The sequence below is a fragment of the Pongo abelii genome, chromosome 3 (genome assembly GCF_028885655.2).
Source record: "Pongo abelii isolate AG06213 chromosome 3, NHGRI_mPonAbe1-v2.0_pri, whole genome shotgun sequence".
In the NCBI taxonomy this organism is placed as follows: Eukaryota; Metazoa; Chordata; class Mammalia; order Primates; family Hominidae; genus Pongo; species Pongo abelii.
This window is the reverse complement of record NC_071988.2, coordinates 64,336,113-64,354,746: the sequence shown is the minus strand read 5'-3', so window position 1 is coordinate 64,354,746 and position 18,634 is coordinate 64,336,113. Positions and strand designations below refer to the sequence as shown.

General features: G+C 37.9%; 1 protein-coding gene across 8 annotated transcripts in view; it reads left to right on the top strand.

The window, feature by feature from the left end:
* The window catches only part of KIT (KIT proto-oncogene, receptor tyrosine kinase), an 82,455-nt gene that overhangs the window by 40,530 nt on the left and 23,291 nt on the right, over nucleotides 1-18,634 (top strand). For 4 of the 8 annotated variants that reach the window (XM_054554009.2, XM_054554007.2, XM_024246425.3 and 1 more), the window contains exons 4-7: nucleotides 918-1,054; nucleotides 5,031-5,202; nucleotides 8,410-8,599; nucleotides 10,750-10,865. In XM_054554009.2, coding sequence (XP_054409984.1) covers nucleotides 918-1,054; nucleotides 5,031-5,202; nucleotides 8,410-8,599; nucleotides 10,750-10,865 — 615 coding nt within the window. The remainder of the gene's footprint in view (nucleotides 1-917; nucleotides 1,055-5,030; nucleotides 5,203-8,409; nucleotides 8,600-10,749; nucleotides 10,866-18,634) is intronic. The other 4 variants (XM_054554010.2, XM_024246428.3, XM_054554008.2 and 1 more) reach the window with 1 other exon arrangement.

The following is an 18,634-nucleotide window of genomic DNA, read 5'->3' as shown; positions in this document are numbered from 1 at the left end:
GAGTTTGTTTATTTCATGGTCCTGACCCTGTGTGGCAGTTCCATGACTGCCTCTCATAGAGGTGAATGTATCTGCCATAGATTGGCATTTAGACTGGACTGACTTAAGTCAGCCCAAAGTTTCATAATTGCATCAAGTACTCCTTCCAAGGGAAACCCATTGGGTAGCTTGAATTATGTTGGTTGAAAAGATTAGCATGCAGATGATTCATTCTTTGATTTACTATTGACATATGAATTGGCTTTCCCTTCAGCTGATCAATTGCAATACATCCTCAAACTGTTTGAGATCTGAGAAGGAAAATTCCAGTTGACTGTGGAACTTGTTATGGTTGTGCCATTATGTAGAATAGTTCGTTAGCTGGAAGATAATCTAGGTTTTAAATCTCAGAGATCATCTAATTCAACACCAGTTGGCATTCAGCTATTGAGTACAGTTTTTATTAAGGCTTTTGAAAAAGGATACTTATTGAAATTAGGGAAAATTTGATTATTTAAAACCTGGGATTTCCAGAGGTGAGCAGGGTAGGATTTGCATGAGAAAGACGCCTGTTTGCTTAAAAGAATATAAGTAGTTGTTGGTCACATCCTCATGACACCATCAAGGTTGTCTGAAGTAAAGATTAAAGCGGCTTCCCTATGCTAGGGCTTCTACTTGGTTTGGAAAAAGCATTTTCCAGAAGCATTATAATCTCACAGTGGGCATTTCTGCCTTTTTCACTCAATTTACTTGAAGGATGCGTGATTTAATTGCTGATACCTTCAGATATGCAAGTAGTACAGATAGGTTAGCACCATGCTTTGTATTTTATTTAAAAGATGACACAGTAAGCTGTACACATTTGAGGAGAAATGGTAAATCAGAATTTCATGCTATAATACAAATTATTTGAGGGGCCACATTTCTTTTCATTCTAGCCTTCAAAGCTGTGCCTGTTGTGTCTGTGTCCAAAGCAAGCTATCTTCTTAGGGAAGGGGAAGAATTCACAGTGACGTGCACAATAAAAGATGTGTCTAGTTCTGTGTACTCAACGTGGAAAAGAGAAAACAGTCAGGTGAGTGAATTGCTTCATTCTTCTCAACATATTGTTCTGTCTCTGTGGGAGATGATAAGTTTTCTCTTTCAGAAGAGTCTGTCCTGAAACTGCCTCGGCTAGTGTGTCTGTCAGAGGTGGATTGTCTGGGAGAGTGTTAGGATTGCATATTTCCCCCTTTCATACCTCCACATGGAGATATATACATTTATTATTAGTAACAAATAAATTTCATTTTATACATTTATTTTGAGAAACTTGAGAGAACTTCAGATTCATGTTATTACTTCATGCTGTTTCTTTGAAAAACTCTGTTAGGGACTTAAAAAACATGGTTAACTGCATGAATACTTTGATTTAAAGCTATTGTTGATACTGTTTAGGCCAGACTATTTAAAATATTGAAAAGAGTTGCCACTTCCATACTTAAAAAGAATAGACAGTCTCAGATATTCACCAGAAAACCCTTCCCTCGCCCACAAATTGGCCTATCCATTTGAAGATGGGTTTCTTTTTGTAAGGATCTGATTTCCTCCTTTGAGGCTGGTTACCTGAGATTAAGTTGCTAATGGTTTTCTATTTGTTTTAGTCACTATTAATAAAATTGTTACCTTTAGTCTGAAACATCTGGGCATGCTTACGTTCCCATTCATTTAACAAACGCATATTCAATGCCATTATACCTCAGATATTGGGTTAGGCATATCTTAAATAAATTTTAGCTAGTTATTGAAATTTTCTCCCTACTCAAAGAGCAGAGTTTTTACACTGTCTTAATTTCCAAATACTTTGCTTTAAACTTCTCATTGACCAAGTTTTCAGTAATTTTTGTTTGAGTAGTCTTGACCATCTAGTTAATTAGCTATCACAGTGGTTTTTATTCATTACACATGCATGCATTACATTGGAAAAAAGAAATACTATATTTTCTTTCTCCTCCTCTTCCTCCTCCTGCCCCATGTTCAACATTGGCAATTTTATGCCTGTTTAAAAAACTCTTTGCTAAACAAATAACCATGGTGATTGCCGTAATGCAGAGACATTGTGATGATATTCATGTAGACCTGTGATGGATGATATCTTGCTAAATGAAGCCTGCCATTGACTGGTAGAATGCATTGTACCATAGACTTATTCTTTCAAACCAATGACTCAGAGAAACATTTTAGTTTTTGTATCACATAATGTAATAAAAACAATAGCTTATGTATGGATTTTTGTCTAACCTTACAGAATACAATCTCATATTAATTGGCTTTCTATAATCCTTGATTTCAGATGAGAGAACAATTTAGACTGGGTGTGCATTTGAGCCTCTGTATAACTTGAACATTACCCTTTTTTGAGATGAGAAATTAAATTGCCCCAGGCAGTTTTGTTCTGAACCATTTTTCCCAGGAGCCCTGCATGCCATTCCCAATTAATCCACTGGTGCTGGTAGATAAGGCTTCAGTGTTAGAAGCTCTTTGGGGAAATCCCAGTGTGCACCTCCAAGGGTTAAGGAAAACCAAATCACGTGCAAACAATATGTAATGTGTGACTTGCAGATGGGGCTCATGGCTGTCTGCCAAGGTTCACCCATGAATCTTTTATTGATATCTTTTGGCCTAATTTGGAATACTATTAGCACTATCAAATTATTTAAAAATCCATAGTATTTTATTCTGACCCTTTGGAATAAGTTTAACTCACGATGTAATTTAGGGTAAAATGACTTTTTAGCATTGTTGCCATTGTTTAAGCGCAAGGGAGTCTTGGAGTTTGTTCAATACTGTTAATCTTGGTTGGTTAGCTTTCTTAATTCCTCTAAACCCTCACATTTTTACTTGCTTGTAATCAGAATCTTTGATAGTATCCTAAATTATGGGCTTTGGGTTTGGATGTTCATGCTGCATCTCTTATGACTGCACTATTCCTTTCGGCGCTGACAAGTTCAGAGTTCCTGTTTGAGTTCTGTTGTGGACTCTTGGGCTCTTGAAAGAACTAGAAGGAAGATACCTTAAATTGAGACTTTGATATGTTATCTGTCCATTGTCACTCTGCCTTTGTGGAGAAGTCTGTGAAACTATGAACTGGGAAAAGCCAGTTTGAAAGTGTTGCTTCACCTTGCTCTTACATCTTCTTGACAATTGATCTTATGCTGTGTAAATGGTAGATTTCTGCCAATTATTAGAAGACTCTCTTAGAAGGAGGTAGTAGGAAATCTGCATAGTGTTACAAACTAGAAAAGCCTTTAAAGATAGTTTTGTTCCCACATACCCTTTTAGAAACAAAAGTTAAGACTAGTGACGCTCTTGACTTACCTGAGATCTCACGATTAGTTAACAGCAAAGCAGGTTTCTGATCTTTTTAGTTTGAAACATTCAGCTTCAGCAGTCAACTTTTATGTGTGGTTACTTTAATGTAAAAATATTTGTAAAACCATAATAACATTAAAAAATAGGTATAATCCCACCATCATAGATAGCAATGCTGTGTAATAGAAATATATGAACCTTATATATAATTTTAAATTTTCTAGTAGGCACATTACAAAAAATAAAAAAGGTAAAATTGATTTTAATAATGTATTTTATTTGACTCAGTGCGTCTAAAATGTTATTTCATAAGGTAATGAACATAAAAATTACTAATTAGGTGTTTTACATTTTTTTAAAAACTAAGTCTTCAAAATCCAGGACATATTTTATATTTACAACACAACTTACTTTGGACTACCAGATTTCAAATGCTTAGTAGTCCCAAGTGTCTAGTCCTTATAAATGCTATATAGTCTGCATTTTTTCATATTTTTTTCTCTTTTCCCCTATACATATGTATTATCACATGATTGCAATTTTAAGGTACATTCAATTTGTGCTTTTTAAGTAGGTAAACACCTCTCTTATAGTCATAATGCTATACTTGATATACATTTAGGTTGTTTCTGAGTTTTTACCACAACCAACATGTTGGAGCTTTTATTTTCTGTTGAGCAATTTCCTTGAGTTAAATTTGCTGCAGTTGATCAGAGGGTATGAACATCCTGGTAAGCTCCTTTCCAGAAGGATTTTTCTGATTTATAATACTGTCAGATACTTTAACTCTATTAGGTTTACCAAAGCCTCGCCAAGGAATCACCCTTGATCTCATTCCATGTCAATATTAGCTCCTTTTACTTTAATTGGTTGTTTTTTTTCCCCATTGTAATAGGAGTGTGTGTACATTACAGAAGATTTGGAAGATGCAGAAAGCTATATTCGACTTTCTTTAATCTTTTCAGAAAGCTGCTGTAGCTTATGTTATGGTTTCCCCATGACTTTTTAAATACAAGAAATCTCTCCATGTCTTGTCTGCAGACAAAAAATGAGTGAGATGGTGATATCACAAGGGTAAATTCACAACCTTTTCTTTTCAGCTCATGCTTAAATAATTTGGGCCTTGTTCTTAGATGTTTCTTATACCTTGGAACTCCCTTCAGTAGTTCACAAGATTCTTCTGGGTGAGAACTGCAGGATGAGTTTCCAAGCTAGTTGTTGACGTTGTGATTCTGTTTTCATTCTTACAAATAATAAATTTTAATGAAATAGAATATTATTGTTATTAGCAATGTGTTCGCTCTTAGTCGTTGGGACATAGAATAGAAAAAGATATAACAGGACATGATGAAAATATGCTGACTCATATTACAAAATATCAGTATCCCATAATATTTCATAGATAGCAACTTTTAAAATTTAGCATTGCATAGAATTTGGAATTATACATCCTAGGGTTAAGAAATGAATTTTCATTTTTTTCCCAATCGTTAATAATGACTGTCTTTCAACATAATCCTGTAATATGAAGTGTTCCAATGACAGACTTGTCATGATGCTTTATTATTCTTACTTAAGTAGTGTATAATGAAAGCTAATATGGAGAAGTTAATTGCTGCTATTTTTAATTTATCTAGGAAAGATTCTGAATATAAATTACATGGTAATCTTCATTTTTTTTTCCCCTTTTCTGAAACCAGCAGACTAAACTACAGGAGAAATATAATAGCTGGCATCACGGTGACTTCAATTATGAACGTCAGGCAACGTTGACTATCAGTTCAGCGAGAGTTAATGATTCTGGAGTGTTCATGTGTTATGCCAATAATACTTTTGGATCAGCAAATGTCACAACAACCTTGGAAGTAGTAGGTAAATACCTCTATGGGAATGTTTAAATTACTGGCAGTAGTGAAAGAAGAAATTATTAGATAGTTTCCTTTTTATGTAAATGGAATGTTGAACAGATTCTTAGAATTTTGTTATCACTGAATGAATGAATGAAAATTATCATTGTAGCCTCTTGCAATGAAAGCACAAAACCAAATTCTACCAGTTTAGTGGAGGAAAGTGGAAAGCTGTTACTAAAATTGTTCAAACCTGTTATTCTCTGTGCACCCCACCCTCCTTTCCCCACCAAACAAAACATAAGTTGAGATTTTTCAAAAATGCTAGTGCTCGCTGAATGACTTGAGTTTGGAAATGGATGTAGAATTTATCAAAGAGCACAAATGCTTAGAGCCTGAAGTATTTCTCTGAAACTTTTGGTAGGGGCTCTGCCCCTTGGTTTATTGTTTTGCCACTCATCAGATCTAGTTCCTTGTAGTAAGGACTGAACTGGACTTTTCCTCCCTAGTATGCCCTACCTCCTTATCTCACCTGTTCTCTAAGCATAAAGATTATAGCATAAACCTTCAGGAAGGAGTGCCATTGGGACACAGGTCATTGGTTCTACAGAGCATAAACTACAACATGGTAATCTGTCCCCAGACCCCATCATATCTGGTATGCACAATTGGTTTAGCCTTACCTTCTCTACTCTAGAAATTTCACTAAATATTTATTTTCCAAGCATCTTTATTTAAAGAGAGCAGAGCATAGTGAGTTTCTTCATGCTTTTGATTTACTGAGAATAATAATTATTTTAAAATTACTTTGTTTACAATTTCTTTTGAGTATTGTTTGAATTTAATACATTTTTCTGTCTTTTTAGTACAACCATATTCCTAGTGCTTGACTTTCATTAAATACTTCTAGGGTGGCAAAATTCTTTATCAAGAACAATAATAAAGTGATGCGGTATTTGTTTTCATCTCTTTCCCCGCCTCACCAAATTTCTTCAATAATTTATGTAGCAGTATTAAAGCTTTGTGATTACCCCACAATAATCTCATAAAATTTTGGCGTTTCTGCCCATGTTATAATGGAAAGTTTCTCCCCAGACTGAACATGGAAAAGATACTTTACTTGCAATTATAGTCAGCACACAGAAAGTGTACTACTTTGTTCCTAAACATGATCGTGAACCATTTATTAATTTGAATGGAAGGCTATGCTTTTAAAATATTAAACTCCATAAGCACTAATTTGCTAAGTTGATTAGGGAGCATGTTGATATATCAGCTTCAGCTCCAGAAAGCAATTAGTAAGGATGTTTTGAGAACATTGTTGTATGTAATCGGATTTTTAAAATCTATTCATCGGTTTCCAAGAATTATCACTGTATGACTGGAAGGACTTGTGGCTGTGAAACCTGAATCTGGTTTTGTGTTGTTTTGAGAATGGGTTGAGGTGGAACAGGAACAGGAGGAGACAAACAGAAAAGTAATTTTTTAGTGGCTGGGAGGAGGATTTGGATCCATGATAGAGTGATGAAGAGAACAAGGCTTTGGTATCACTCTTTTTTTAAGAAATAATTTTTTTATTGTATATTTTTAACATACACAACATGATGTTATGGGGTACATATAGATAGTAAAAAGATTACTATAGTGAAGCAAATTAATGTATTCATCATCTCACAAAGTTACCCTTTCTTTGTTTTCGGTTTTGTGATAAGAGCTGTTAACATTTTACCTGGTTTTGAATTGGAGGCTCTGCCTGTAATGTAATCCCAGCACTTTGGGAGGCTGAGGCGGGCAGATCTCTTAAGCCCAGGAGTTTGAAACCAGCCTGAGCAACATGGCGAAACCCCATTTTTACAAAAAATACAAAAATTAGCCGGGCGTGGTGCCACAGGCCTGAGTTGCAGCTACTTGGGAGGCTGAGGCAGGAGGATTACTTGAGCCCAGGAAGTCGAGGCTTTAGTGAGCTGTGATTGTGCCACTGTGCTCCAGCCTGGGCAACAGAGGGATACCCTGTTTCAAACAAAACAAAACAAAAGATTAAGTGTCACAATTATTAAGTAAAAGGTATGCTAAAGTACTTAAAGCAGTTCTTAGCACATAGTAAGCACATAAATGGTGGCCATAAAAATAATGTTAGCAATTACTTTATTGCTCTCTTTTTCAAGATCTTTTTTATATTATTATATAACCTCTTCTAAGGACTCCATTATTTATTTAACCAGTTTTCTATCTTGCCATTTTATATTATAATAGCTTATAATAGTGTAAATAGCACTTTTGTTTTTGGCCTGTAGCTATCTATCTCATTTTAAGAAGAGTTCTCAAATGGAAATTACAAGATTTAATCAAGGAATAGATAATTTAAAAAAAGTCTATATTGCTAAATGCTTCCTAAAAGAATTGTGCCAATTTACAGTGTGTAATTCAGCATGCTACTTTTACCACACTTGCAAAATTATTGAGTTTAGTTAAAATTAGTTTTGCTATTTTTAATAAGTGAAAATTGATGTCTTATTTTAATTACTAGTTTAGCTAAACATTTTTTCTACATTTTATTCTCCTCTTTTTCCTGTTACATTAATTATTTTACTATATAGACATTTAAAAATATTAACGGATTTAAATTTGTCTTCTATGATGTTTTTCTTCTGTTACTTCTAAAAAGCCTAGGAACTTCCCCTCTGTAGAAGTTTCATAGGAGTCAATTGTTATTTAGTTAAAAATAACATTTTATTGTTAAAATGCTCTTTGATTTATCTGTGATATATAAGAAGACCTAAGGTTATTTTTCTTCAAATACTAAAGAACATTCTTTGAACATTTTTATTAAACATTAGGGCTCTCTTTTTTTCCCTTAATTTATGACACCTTATCACATATATAATTATATTGGGTCTGTGTATGAACTCACTATTTATTCCAAATACTTTTAACCTAATAAACATCAAGACTAGTAGATTTAGAAGACTTTTAAGATGGTGATAGATCTTTAAGAGAATTGCTTAAGAGACAGAGATGGGAGAATCAGTATTTCAAATGTGTATCCTTTCTCACTTGTGACAGTGATTCTACAAGAGCAAAATAAAATGAAAAATGGCTAGTTAAAATTCTCTTATTGCCAATTAATACTGGAAATCAACCAATTATCTTTGTAATTCCAAGATGAGGTTCTGTTTTTTTGTCCAGTAGTTGTAGATAATGGTTTCTTTCTGTCTTATTTCATTCTAATTAGATAAAGGATTCATTAATATCTTCCCCATGATAAACACTACAGTATTTGTAAACGATGGAGAAAATGTAGATTTGATTGTTGAATATGAGGCATTCCCCAGACCTGAACACCAGCACTGGATCTATATGAACAGAACCTTCACTGATAAATGGGAAGATTATCCCAAGTCTGAGAATGAAAGTAATATCAGGTAAGAAACGACCCTTGTCCTGGGGGATTACACATTACCCCCTTTTCCACTGGGCTTATCAGATCTTATTTCTGTAACCCGTAAATCCACGAGAAGATACCTGGTAAAGAAGAAAGTCTGGGGCTGCCTCCTATGTCCTCATCCTAGTATTCCATTTTGTTGTGTGTTTAGAGCATGCACACTCTTGCACACGCATGCACACACACACACCTGTGTGCCTCAGTTTTCTCACTTGTAAAATGGAGGACAGTTTTCTAGAGATCTGAGCTTAGCTCAAAGCAGTAACTGGCATGTACTCGGGATACAGCAAGTCTCTTCAGAGAAAAAGGGAAGTTAGTACCTATAATTGTTTCTTAAAGCTGTAAGAAACCTAAGAGCCAAATAGCTTCGCTTCAGGCAGTGAACCCATGTTCTTTTACACTAGACCTCTCATTTGATCCTCAAAACATTATAGTAAAAATAGTAGCAATAGTAATACTTCAGGTAAGACATAAGTGCTTTTTTCTGAAGCATGGGTCTAAGTACTTTACATGTATTCACCCACTGACCTGAAGCCTCACAGACTTTGTGAGTAGACATTCTTATTTCCCACCGTTTTTATAGAAGAGGAGACAGAGGTACAGAGGGGTGAAGTAATTTGACCAAGACCGAATGGCTAATAAGGGCTAAGTGCCTGGATAGGGTTTTGCTTTATTTTTCCATTCAGGACTGTTGACTGTTGGAAAAATACGGGTGAGAGATGATAGCGTCCCGGGCCAAGGACTAAAGATTGGAAGGAAGAGGATAGATTTGGGAGGTCTCCAGGTGATTGAGAGGCCAGGAGAGGCAGGGAGGAGTTGAAGATGCCTTTAGGTTGGGTGGTGAGAGACCATACCATTCAGGGAGAGGAGGAGGAGGAGGGGGAGGGGCAAGTTTCTGAGGAAAGACAGTGACCTTGGTTTGGGGTTTGTTGGATTTGAGATTGATAGTGGGATCTTGAGTGGGATTGTTCAGGTAGGAAGTATCTTTTGTCAAACACCCTAGAAGCAGAGCCTGAGACAGGGATTCTGAGGCAAGTGACTTATGCAGGGAGAGACTGACCAGGGAGTAGGGGAAGAGGTATGGGAGGGAAAGGAGGCAAGTAAGGATGTGCCTCAGATGACTCCAAGCCTCAGTCTTATGCAGGAGCTGAGCGGGGCTTTTGCACCTCTCCAGCTATCAGTCACTTACTGGCTGCAGACCTGGCTGCACGGTCAACTTCTTCCAAGGATCACGCAAGGGCAATCCTTGGGAGAAGTCTGCAGGCAAGTGTTTGGGGGCATGAAAGTAGCTCTGTAGAGGAGACATGGTACAGAGAACCCTGCCCTGGAAGTAAAGACGTGAAGGTTGTGAGCCAGCAGCCAGCAGCTCAGTGTGAGAGAGTGGGCTGCCCAGGGAGCTTGCATAGTGTGAGAGTCGGAACACCGCCTATGGCAAGTTGGTGTTGTGGCCCATGTGGATCATGTGGGTCGTGTGGGTCGTGGGCTGCCCAGGGTGATGACACATGTACATCGGAGACCCTGCCAGTAACCCCGACAGGGTTGTAGGGTGCTCAGTGTACACAGCCCTATATGGCGGTCCTGCAAGAAGTCAGAAGCTTGAGTGGCAAATACTGCCAGGAGCACTGAGAAGTCTCCAGGGTGGAGGAAAACCAGGAGATGGGGGTGTTGCAAGAAGGAAGGTGAGCAGGGTGGACCTCGCTGAGGGCCGAGTGTCTGTGTGAGGGCAGTGAGCATGTGCGTGCAGGGCAGGCGAGTTCAGGACACTGTGGAGAGCAGGCTCCTGCAGCACCATGGGCAGGGGAGGAAGTGGTATGGGGACAGCCCAGGGTGGTGGGGGAAGTGGGGAGAGGGGAGGCGGTGGGCCAGTGGAGAGGCTGCAGCCTCTGTCAGGTTGCCTTTGTGCTTAACCTTTCCCCACTCTGTGGTCTCTCACAACAGGCGTTGGTCCCAGATGGAATATGTGTGTGCATGTGTGTGTATTTGTTAAGGTGGATTTTGCTGATACTTACTGAATTAAATGAGTTCTATTTTTCCTCAAACAGGCATAGATTTCCAGGTAGAAACTGAAAAAGACATGCCTTCCAAGGCAGGCTATCCACAGGTGATTGACTAATTGTCTTTTCTTTGTAGATACGTAAGTGAACTTCATCTAACCAGATTAAAAGGCACCGAAGGAGGCACTTACACATTCCTAGTGTCCAATTCTGACGTCAATGCTTCCATAGCATTTAATGTTTATGTGAATAGTAAGTAACATGAAGGGGCTCCTTATCTTTTAATTTTTTATTCTTTTAAAGTTGTGGCTCGTGTTTGTAACAGCTGCAAGGACTCAACTTGTGTACTATGTAAATAACGTTTCATGATAATCTTGACCTTCACAGAGACTTCGTGGTTTGGTGGTTAGAGTGTGTCAAAAAACCAGTTCCTTGTCCTACATTTCACTGATCACATGACCTTGTAGAAGTTGCTCAAATTCTTCATGTTGCCTTTGAAGTAAACAGAGGAGCCATAGAAGTTGAACATACAGTTGTTTGAGGGAAAATGTATTATTATTGATTGTTGGAATGGGGGGCTAGTGGTTGAATAGGAGCTGAATTACTGCGTTAGGTAGGAAAGAGATGCTATCGAGCCCTGACGTGATTTCTTTGTTCAGTGCTGTCTCTTTTGAGGCTGTGATGTTATTTGTGTTTAGATTGTTCTTCCACTGAGACAGATGCAATACTGACAGGCCCATGGCTCACTACTGAATACCATGTGGTATGTGGGAGAAGGTAGCAGATGGTTTAGGATGGGAGATGGCCATGACCATGGGCACCTGAGCACCCGAGTCCTGCACTGCTGGGGTCCTACCGACCCCACTCCTACAGCCCACCATGTCTTAGAGAAACGTCTGCTCTGAAGTTGAGGCCAAGGGTGCCCGATCATGAGCTGGAGCTTTTGCCAAGTGCAGGGCTTCTTCCTGGCTCCACTCTGGGCCCCGTGTGCATTTCCAAGGAAGGTGCCTCCCACACCGTACCTGCTAGGGCAAGGGAGGCCCCCAAAGACTAGGAATTCCAAGGGAGTGGCCCAACAAATGACTACTGGAATTGGCTTTCCTGGGCGTGTGGAGGATGTGGAGACACCTGGAATATTTCATAGAGAAGAGCTTAGGAGTTATGCTGGGCACTTTATGTGTGCTGGGCTATAGGGAGTTGTGGGAACAAAGGACTGGGGCCAATTCCTTGTCTTGAAGGAGCTTACTTTCTGTACGAAGTGTTGTGGGTTTTTTTGTTTGTTTTTGAGACAGAGTCTCTCGCTCTCTCTCCCCGGCTGGAGTGCAGTGACATGATCTCGATTCACTGCAACCTCCATCTCCCAGGTTCAAGTGATTCTCCTGCCACAGCCTCTTGAGTATCTGAGACTATAGGTATGCCACTACACCCAGCTGATTTCTGTATTTTTAGTAGAGATGGGGTTTCACCACGTTGGCCAGGATGGTCTTGAACTCCCGACCACAAGTGATCACCCACCTCAGCCTCCCAAAGTGCTGGGTTTATAGGCATGAGCCACCGCTCCCAGCTAGATGTTTTGTTTGTTTGATTTTGAGACAAAACATGTTGACAAACATGTTGAGCCAGCATCTGTCTCTGTCACCCAGGCTGGAGTGATCATAGCTCACTATATCCTTGTACTCCTGGGCTCAAGAGATCCTTCTGCTTCAGCTTACCAAGTAGCTGGGAGTACAGGCATGCACCACCATACACAGCTAATTTTTAAATGTTTTTTAGAGCTGGGGGTCTTGCTTTGTTGCCTAGACTGGTCTTGAACTCCTGGACTAAAGCAATCCTTCTGCCTTGTCCTGCTAAAGCACTGGGATTACAGGAGTGAGCCACAACGCTCAACCTGTGTGAAGTGATTTTACATAATTGTCTTATTTGATGCTACAGCTCAGGAAAGATGGTAGGGTGGGTGGTGTAAGCCAATGAAAAGAAATAGCTGGACAGATTTTTTATTGCTAATCCAGAGTCTTTTGACTATGAGCATTTCAAAAATTGTGTTTTCTGAATAAGACATTCATACGAGTTTAGATGAAGAAGGTCACATTCATGTAATTAAACACATATCTTTATTACTGGCCTTCCCAGAATCCTAATATGCTGATGTGACTTTTTCAGAGGGGCCCATGGGATAGGATGTATATATCCCAAACTTATTTGATCACACAGTTCTCCCTTTTCAAGGGAAACATTATTATCTGAGTTCCAGCAAACAGTTTTGATTACATAGCATTTCACTGGTCCTCAATTCAAGTATCTCTAGATTAATTTCAATGTGAATCAGAAAGTAATAGTATATAGAGGCTGGACGTGGTGGCTCACGCCTGTAATCCCAGCACTTTGGGAGGCCGAAGCAGGTGGATAACCTGAGGTTGGGAGTTCGAGACCAGCCTGGCCAACATGGTGAAACCCATTCTCTACTAAAAATAGAAAAATTCAGCTGGGTGCGGTGATGAGTGCGTGTAATCCCAGCTACTTGGGAGGCTGAGGCAGGGGAATCACTTGAACTCCAACCCGGGAGACAGAGGTTGCAGTGAGCTGAGATCGCACCGTTGCACTCCAGCCTGGGCGACAGAACGAGAGTCCATCTCAAAAAAAAAAAAAAAAGTAATAGTATATATCGCTTAGTATATTACCCATGGACAAAATTACCTGCTTCTGAAAAGTCTTAATGTTCATCTCATTTGAGAGATGACCGTAGGCAAATCGGTATCCTTGCAAGCATTATATGCATATTGTTCATACAGAATTTTATTGTGGCTGCTCTTGTGTGATGCTTCTCAACCTTTCTATGTTAAAAGACTTTCTTTTCTAAGATTCCTGATTCATTGTGGATCAATACTTCTTGTAAAATATAGTAAAAACCAATTACTGGAAAAGTGAAATGAAAAAGAACAGCAATATACAAAATACAAGTTCGGGTTTTTTTATTTTTTAGATTCAATAGATATAACAATTACTCTTTGTCAAATTGCTCCTCCTCAGTGCTTCTTCTCAGTTTCTGTATTTATCTCCTGTGCACCAGCAACAGCAGATCGTGGGTGGGGCCCACTCCACAGACCTCACTTTGAGAGCTCAGTGGTTGGGAATTTTATGAAGTGAGGTACTTTGTGTTATCACTGTTTCCCTGGCTTTAAGTCCAAAGGGGCATTTAAATGTGTCTCTTTTCCTCTTTTTTCATGCTTCCATTTGCCAGTGTGTGGTCGGCCAGTTGGTCATGAGATATTGACCTCAGGAGGTTGTTTCTGACTTTTCTCTGGTCGGGGCAAAATTGCTACCAGGCTAATTTGCCATTCCAGCAGGCTCAGTTTTAATCAGTGCTGCTGGAATCCATGCTTATTTGAAACTAGATAGGATATGTTGTTAACCTTCCAAAAGGATATCTTCTTGGATTCCCTGTAGGTAGGAGGCCTTTTCTGCATTCTGGGGTGTGGGTCTCTAATACCCACCCAGCACTTCCTGAGGTCCCGCTGTATTTCACTGGATATACAGATGAGGATCATGTTGGTCCTGACCTCAAGTTAAGCTCTTCAGAAAGTCTTTTCCTTGATGTTAGTTTGTTACAAATAGCAAACTGACAAAGGCGTTTATTTCACTTACCTAACACGTTGGATTTCTTGATTTGCAAACGTTTGGACAGAGGTAGTAGCATTTATGTTTGAGCTTTAAACTGTCTATGAGGTACGTCCCAGTTGCTCTTTACAGATATAGTTAGCTGATTTGTTTGTTGATTTTTTTAATTGAAAAAAATTCTAGTTAACATTATTATGTAGTAGTATTTTTTAAAATTTTATTTAAATAGTTTTTGGGGAACAGGTGGGTTTTAGTTACATAGGTAAGTTCTTTCATGGTGATTTCTGAGATTTTGGTGCACCTGTCACCCAAGCAGTGTACACTGTACCCATGTATAGTCTTTATCCCTCACCCCCCTCCCACCCTTCTTCCCAGGTCCCCAAAGTTCATTCTGTCATTCTCATGATTTTGCATCCTCATTGCTTAGCTCATGAGGTAGGATTTTTTTATGTTAAATTTTAAAATCAAAAGCTAAAATAATTCTACAGTTTTAAATTTAGAATAGTTGTGGCCTTTTTGACATCATTTTAGCTGAGCCAGTTACATATGTAGGTGTACTGTATGGTTTATTTTGTAAATAAGCTCAGCCTCAAGGACAAAAGGGATTGTGTTCTGCAAAAATCAGAATTGTTAAAAATCAGAATAATGAATGCATAGTGTTTGTTAGTGCAGAAATTCAGCCTACTTTTACTCTGTGACACTAATGCATAATTGCTTAATAGATTCATCTGCAAGAAATGCTATTGAAAATCCTTGATTTGGCATGGTTAAATGTTTGGCGGTTGAAAAATCTATTTGTTTTGAAAATTCCACATGTAAATTTCAGTATATTGAATGTGGGGAAGGAGCATGTTTTAATTGCTTATATGGTAGACTTTAAAAAAATATTGTGCTCTGACAATTTGTGTTAAGAAAACACGTATATAACATGTTAAGCTTGAAAATGTTCTAATACTGTTTCTAACCTCTCTAATCAAGCCATGATTTACATGGGCCTGTTAAACTGACTCAGTGACATTTAAGGTGGTTTATAGTGGCCAAGAGCCATTATAACATGGTTGCCGTCTTTGAGTAGAACTTCTAGTGGAAACTGATAGGAATTTTCATTAAAAAACAAAGCAAAACCAAAAATTAGTGATTATGTCTGCATTGAATTTGCATTACTCTAATTACTTTTGGAATTGCTTATCTAAGATGTGTATAGACATCAAATTCTTAGATCTGAAATGTTTGATATCCTTCAGTGAAAATGGTGATTTGTTTTTCTTGGAAATGAAAATCAGGAAAAAAGTAGAGTTTTGAAACCTTACCTCAAAGTGTTTTCTCAATAGGCATTACCCTTTCCAAAATTCTTGGAAATATTAGAAAAAAATGACATTGCCAAGATGCTATGGGTAGCTTATGCTACTTATTTAGGAACTGATGGCCTCTTTGGTTATATTAAATGTCACACAATGAATTTTTTTGCCAGATCCAGGACAAATAAAAGGCCAAATATGCACTTTAATCCTAATATATCCATTTGGCTTTTTTCCCCACTCCATCTAGTATTCCTTGAATAAATAACAAACTTTATAGTGGACTTAAAGGATAATCAGTAAAGTAAATATTTTGTAGGTTTATTTTGGCTTCAATTTTAAATACCCATGTGAATCCTGAAATAATTTACATCATTATAGAAATAAATTATGGTTGATCTGATAAACCAGTTGTTTTTCAAACCTTTGGAATGATTTTAAGAAGATCCTGTAACCTTAAAGTGGATAGTTCAAAACATGATCTGGTAGCATTTCCAGGGCGGTATTATGCATTTAAAATACATGGCAAATGGTATTTAGGGATCATAAAGAGATCCCTCTCCCATTTTAAAGGCTTATCCTTTAATGACAAGCTTCAGCCAGTGCAGTGGGAGTACTGTGATCCTCATGGTGGTGACGGGGAGGCAGCCATTGAGAACTGAAGGGCTCCCTTTGATCATTAGCCTTACATAGGATGCATTTAATGTTGAGCTAGATTGGAAGCCCAAGTGACTGCTGAAGTGCACCAAATTAATTCAGAAGTCACCAATTTCACTCCATTTATGGAAGGGTATTAACAGGGGGTTGAGAAACAATTTAAGGAAATGTTAAATAATGTATTATTTCCAAATCACTGCATCATATAATTAACATCCTACCTATTGTTAGCAATTATTTATAGGTCATACAGTATACCAAAATCAGCCAAAGTAATAAATCACCCAGAATAAGGCTTCTCGATGAGAAAGATCCCCTTTGACCATGTATGCAAAGTCTGGGCTACCTTTTAGTATTTTTGGTCACAGTTAAATCCAGTTATGGATGGTGGAACCAATTCTAGGGAGAAGCTCCTTCAGATAAAGCACATAGCCAACTAGCTTTTGGCCAGCCAACCAGAAATGATCACAGGTAGACTATCAGTGCATTTGTGTTGCTGTTAAAAAAAAAAAAAAAAAAAAAAAATGCCCGGGGCTGGGTGATTATAAAGAAAAGAGGTTTATTTGGCTCACAGTTTTGCAGGCTGTAAGAAACATCTGCTTCTGGTGAGGGCTTCAGGAAGCTTCCACTCATGGTGGAAGCGGAAGGGGAACAGGCATCACATGGCAAGAGAGGAGGAGAGAGAGAGAGGAGAAGAAGGGTGCCAGGTTGTTTTTAAAAATTGGATCTCAAGGGAGCTAATAGTGTGAGGAGTCACTCATTACCTCTAGTACAGCACCAAGCTAATCATGAAAGATCTGTCCCCATGACCCAGACACCTCCCATCAGGCCCCACCTCCAGTATTCAGGATCAGTTTTTAAACATGAGATTTGAAGGGGACAAATATTCAAACTGTATCATAGACCCGTGAAGCCAGCCATATAGATGGCTTCACCTGTTTGCCAGCTCTCTGGGTCACCCACCTGGCTGGAATCTCCAACTGCCCTTACCCAGAGTAAAATAATAATGGCAGTCTTGCCTGCAAGGACTGCTCAGATTTGGTCCTTAAGGCCACTGTGCCCTTCAGGAAGATCCTCACAAAACAGAGCAAAGTTACTAGAACTTCAACTTTTTTGGAAGATGGAAATGTCTTCCCACCACTTACCTATTAGCTTTTTCTTTCCATTTTTTAAAAAAATAGTAGGACCTTTCAAACACATGCATGTCCAAACTGTACTTGTGTTAGAGGCCACAAATTTGAAGACTTGCTGTTGATTTTTGCTTGGAAGTCTTTGCTTTTCAGTATTTTCCCCATTAGGTGGATACTATTAGAGTGACTTCCTCTTATATTAAATAATTGGAAATGTTAAACGTTAAATAAAGTGCTGAATAGAACTCCTTTTTGATTTATTTACTTGCTTTTGAGAGTTTGCTCTAAGGCTGCAACAGTAACTGGAACATAGCTTCGTTTGTGTGAACATTTGTATGCTGCATATGTTTTTAAATTAAAACAATTTTTTCTTATTACAAAAGCATTATGTGAAGGGTAGAACAATTAGAAAATGTAAATAAGCAAAAATAAAAATCAAGTTTTAAGTTTATTTACTTTTTATAGATTACCATTACTAATATTCTTTATTATATATTCCTCCAGACCATTAATTTTTTTAAAATAAAAATGAGGTCATATTGCTTTATAACCTGGATTTTTGGTGCTGCACAACAAAAGCATTGTGAATATCTTTCTATAACATCATTTTGGCATCTCAGTGTATGGATCTTTTATAATTTCTCTAGCCCATGCCTAATGCAATTTTGAGACATCCAGGAGTGAGGCGGGACTCTGAAATGATGTGACTGAATTTTAAAAGAAACCTGTCAGATGATTATTTAAAGTTTATAATTATCTTGTTTAATCTCTAATGAGTGACCGTGCTTAAGTGGCTGGAAGTTAATAAGGTTATCATCTGTTGTTATCTTTCATGCTCTGTGTCTTCAACATACGATATGGCAGATATACTGTGCTGGCTTTCAGGACAGTTCTAAATTAAGGAATAATTTTCAGATCTTAGTGTGGTAGCTAATCTATGTAAAAACATAGCTTGTCTTTTCACTTAATCTTTTTATAGATAATATGTGTTCATTTGAGATATCTGACAGTGTTTGAACTCTGTTTGTATTTTCTCTTCCTGAGCTTGAAATGAGTTTTTGTTCTCAAATTGCTTGGGAATTATGAATGTTGTTTTTGATGTGACACTCTAATATCTTTTTCTCCTTATAAAGAGAATGTCTGTGGAGGCAAGAATTGCTATAGATGTTTAAATTGGAAAAAAAAAGATATAATGGCAACCTACTTTTAAAGTAGAACTTGATTCTCTTCTGTTCTGAAAAAATTTAGCAGATGTAGCTCTGAACTAAGCTAAACATCTTTCCCTCCTCAAAGGTTGGCGTCATTACTGTTCCTCCCTATC